Source organism: Mustela nigripes, chromosome 4, assembly GCF_022355385.1.
Source record: "Mustela nigripes isolate SB6536 chromosome 4, MUSNIG.SB6536, whole genome shotgun sequence".
In the NCBI taxonomy this organism is placed as follows: Eukaryota; Metazoa; Chordata; class Mammalia; order Carnivora; family Mustelidae; genus Mustela; species Mustela nigripes.
This window is the reverse complement of record NC_081560.1, coordinates 10837343-10840935: the sequence shown is the minus strand read 5'-3', so window position 1 is coordinate 10840935 and position 3593 is coordinate 10837343. Positions and strand designations below refer to the sequence as shown.

The following is a 3593-nucleotide window of genomic DNA, read 5'->3' as shown; positions in this document are numbered from 1 at the left end:
TAAGAACCTAGATGTCCATCAACAGATGAATGGATAAAGAAGATGTGGTATATATACACAATGGAATACTATGTAGCCACCAAAAGAAATGAAATCTTTCCATTTGTGACGACGTGGATGGAACTAGAGGGTATTATGCTTAGTGAAATAAGTCAATCGGACAAAGACAACTATCATATGATCTCCCTGATATGAGGAAATGGAGATGCAACATGGGGGTTTTGGGGGATAGGAAAAGAATAAATTAAACAAGATGGGATTGGGAGGGAGACAAACCATAAGTGGCTCCTAATCTCACAAAACAAACTGAGGGTTGCTGGGGAAGGGGGCCGAGGAGAGGCGGGTGGGGTTATGGACATTGGGGAGGGTATGTGCTATGGTGAATGCTGTGAAGTGTGTAAACCTGGTGATTCACAGACTTGTACCCCTGGGGATAAAAATACATTATATGTTTATAAAAAAATAATAAAATTAAAAAAAAAAAAAGAAATGCAGATCTGGAAAAACTTTCAGGTAAACCCAAACAAGCTAAGCTGCTGGGTAAGAGCAAAGAGATCTTTGGATGGGAGGTGGAGAAAACTCACTCTGGGACCACACATCAATCACAGAAATGAGGTATAGCACCTGCCATATTCTCCTCCATGAAGTGTCCTGCATATATTTGATGAATTTCCTTCTTTTATATCTTTCTCCTACACTGCACATAGGACATGTTCATAGTAGTCAATTTTTCAGTTGACTCCACAATTCATAGAATATTTAGACAGGAGATTGATATTTTAGAAGACAAATGAGATCCACATGGGAATTCCAAACTGAGAGCGGTTGAAGTATTCCTCTGGAATATCTTTTTAAATCACAGGATCTGACTTTTCTCTTTTCTCTATTACCACTATCTTAATTCAGATTCCACTAATGTCTCAAACAGTGATTGTGGAGTAGTCCCCTAGCTAGTCTCCTCCATTCCAATCTTTTCTTCGTCTGACTTGTTTGCCAAAATGATATCTCAGGAATGTAAATTTTCATATGATCTCACTGATATGTGGAATTTGAGAAGCAAGGCAGAGGATCATAGGGGAAGAGAGGAAAAAATGAAACAAGACAAAACCAAAGAGGGACACAAACCATAAGGGATGTTTAATCTCAGGAAACAATCTGAGGGTTGCTGGAGTGAAGGGGATGAGAAGGATGATGGACATTAGGGAGTGTATGTGTTGTGGCGAGCGCTGTGTATTATGTAAGACTGATGAATCACAGACTTGTACCCTGAAGCAAATAATACATTATAAATAAATAAATATCGTTACCAACTTGAATCTGGCATTCAAAGCACTCTAAGACCAGGCCCCTGTTTATCACCTGCCTTATCTTCACTAGTTCCTCATCCTCCTGCCCTGTAAGCCCAGGTTTGGATATTTTTGAATTTTTGTGCTTGCTTTCAGCTCAGCACACTTCACAAGGTGCTCCTTTGCTTGGGTTGCTTGTTATCTGGATCATTTGTTCTAACTTTCATGGCCTCCAGCAAGATATTTTCTGGTCCTTTTATACAGGAAGATTTCTACAACCATCCCCAAAGCTTTACTCTCTGTGACTGTTCCCACCCTACATTTTAATTGCTTCACTGTCATCCTTGCTATGCCCTTATATTGTCAGCACTGATTCATATTGACTGTTGTGTCTCAACAATTCACTGTCACTGGTACACAGTAGATATTCCACTGATATCTGAATACCTAACGAGAATTTTAGCCCAGTACCACTGACATCTACCAAGACATATGCCAATTTTGAAAAATTTATGATTGATCACCTTTAGGTAAATTTAAAATGTCAAATGAGCTTTGGATTATATGAAACTTCAACTCATCTTGAACACTGTAATTGTATAACATGTTCACAAGTGGAAGAAGTGTGAATCCCCTGACTTACACAAGACACAGGAAGAAAGGACTTTGAGATTTTTTCTAGGGAGTGAGAAGATGAGCTACTACCATTCATTCTCCTCTTTCCCCTTCCTTGCCTATTGTACAATTCTTCTTCCCCCTTTTGTTCCTTACTCAGGTGTTTCTCAGCGATGAGGCCCAGTCTCATGTATTCCACCTCATCAATTTAGAAAGATCAGCTAGGACCCTGTTGTGTGTGGGAGGAGGAAGGGGTGAAGGTGTTCAGATAGAGACCAGAGGGCAACACTGAACAGCTGACCAAACTATCCTGATTCCCAAAATACATATTGAAATTGTCTTGTCTTTCAGTGGCTTTGGCTCAGAACACTGTCCTTTCTCAGATTAACTGTATCTCTTATATTTTATATGTTAATTCATATTTTATGTGCTTATTGTTTCTAAAGTCTCAGAAAAGAGGTTATGGATTTTTCAGAAATTGGACAGTTTTAATATTTAAATGGTACCTCTTACATATGCAGTAAAATTCCTCTCAAATTGCTTGTATGCTGTCAAGTAGTACCCAAATGTGGCTTTTCCTTGGTCAGTAGTAGCCTTGTCCAAACAGCTTTACTTATATTCCTAACACTATAAAGCAAAACCCTCAGTTAATGCTCCTTTCCTGAGGTATGCCCCACACTCAGATAAGATGATATGTGCACAGTTAGTGATCCAGCACAAAGATATCTTGACAGTGTCCAAAGCATTTCTCTCAGAACAGTGACTCACACAGTTACTGGATGTGGCTTCATACGTCACACATTATTTTAAGTGAGTCTAAAATATGAAAATGTTTTAGTTCCCAATGGAAACACAATTACCTTGTACAAAATTTGGATGAATAAGAATGAGTGGTCCAAAACAGGTCCATGATTACAAACAATGTGACAAATCAAAACAGTATGTTTTTCTTCTCATTATCCTCAGGCCATATGAATGGAGACAGAGAAAGTGTGGGAAGTTCTATTACAGCTGTGCTCAACTCCACTGAACATGCTGCTTTGACATAAAAATATATCCACACACCACACCCCAACCCAACCTCCAGCCTCCTATGCAGCATCACTAGCACATGGGTCACCATCTCCTTCCTGGTTGCTATGGCAATGCAGATGATGACTGCCATAAGTGAGTCGAGTGGGAGAAAACACAGGCAAAGTTACTCTAAGTGATGCTCAGGATTCATCAAGTTGCCAGTTTTGACGTTAGTCCAGTTAATTGACCTACTAATTTCTGCCAGGCCCCCTTCACCTCCTTATTTCTTACACTATAAATCATGGGGTTCAGCATGGGTGTCAACACAGCATAGAAGAGAGAGATCAACTTCTCCTGAAGAACAGAGGGGCTGGAGCGGGGCTGAATATAAGTGAAAATGGCCATGCCATAGCACAGAACAACCACTGTGAGGTGAGAGGCACAGGTGTGGAAGGCTTTCTTTCTTCCCTCTGTGGATCGGATCTTTAGGATGGTGGAGATGATCTGGATGTAGGACAGGAGAACCAGGCAGAAAGGTGTCATCAGCAGAACAATGCTAGAAACCATGATTGCGATCTCATTGGAGGAGGTGTCCACACAGGCCAGTCTGACCACAGCTAGGAGTTCACAGGATATGTGATCAATATACTTGTTTGTGCACATGGGCAGCTGAAAGGT

General features: G+C 40.4%; 1 protein-coding gene across 1 annotated transcript in view; it reads right to left on the bottom strand.

Annotated features, from left to right (window-relative positions):
- Positions 1-3125: 3125 nt before the first annotated feature.
- The window catches only part of LOC132014876 (olfactory receptor-like protein OLF3), a 73697-nt gene continuing 73229 nt past the window's right edge, over positions 3126-3593 (bottom strand). The window contains exon 2 of the mRNA XM_059395575.1: positions 3126-3593. Coding sequence (XP_059251558.1) covers positions 3126-3593 — 468 coding nt within the window.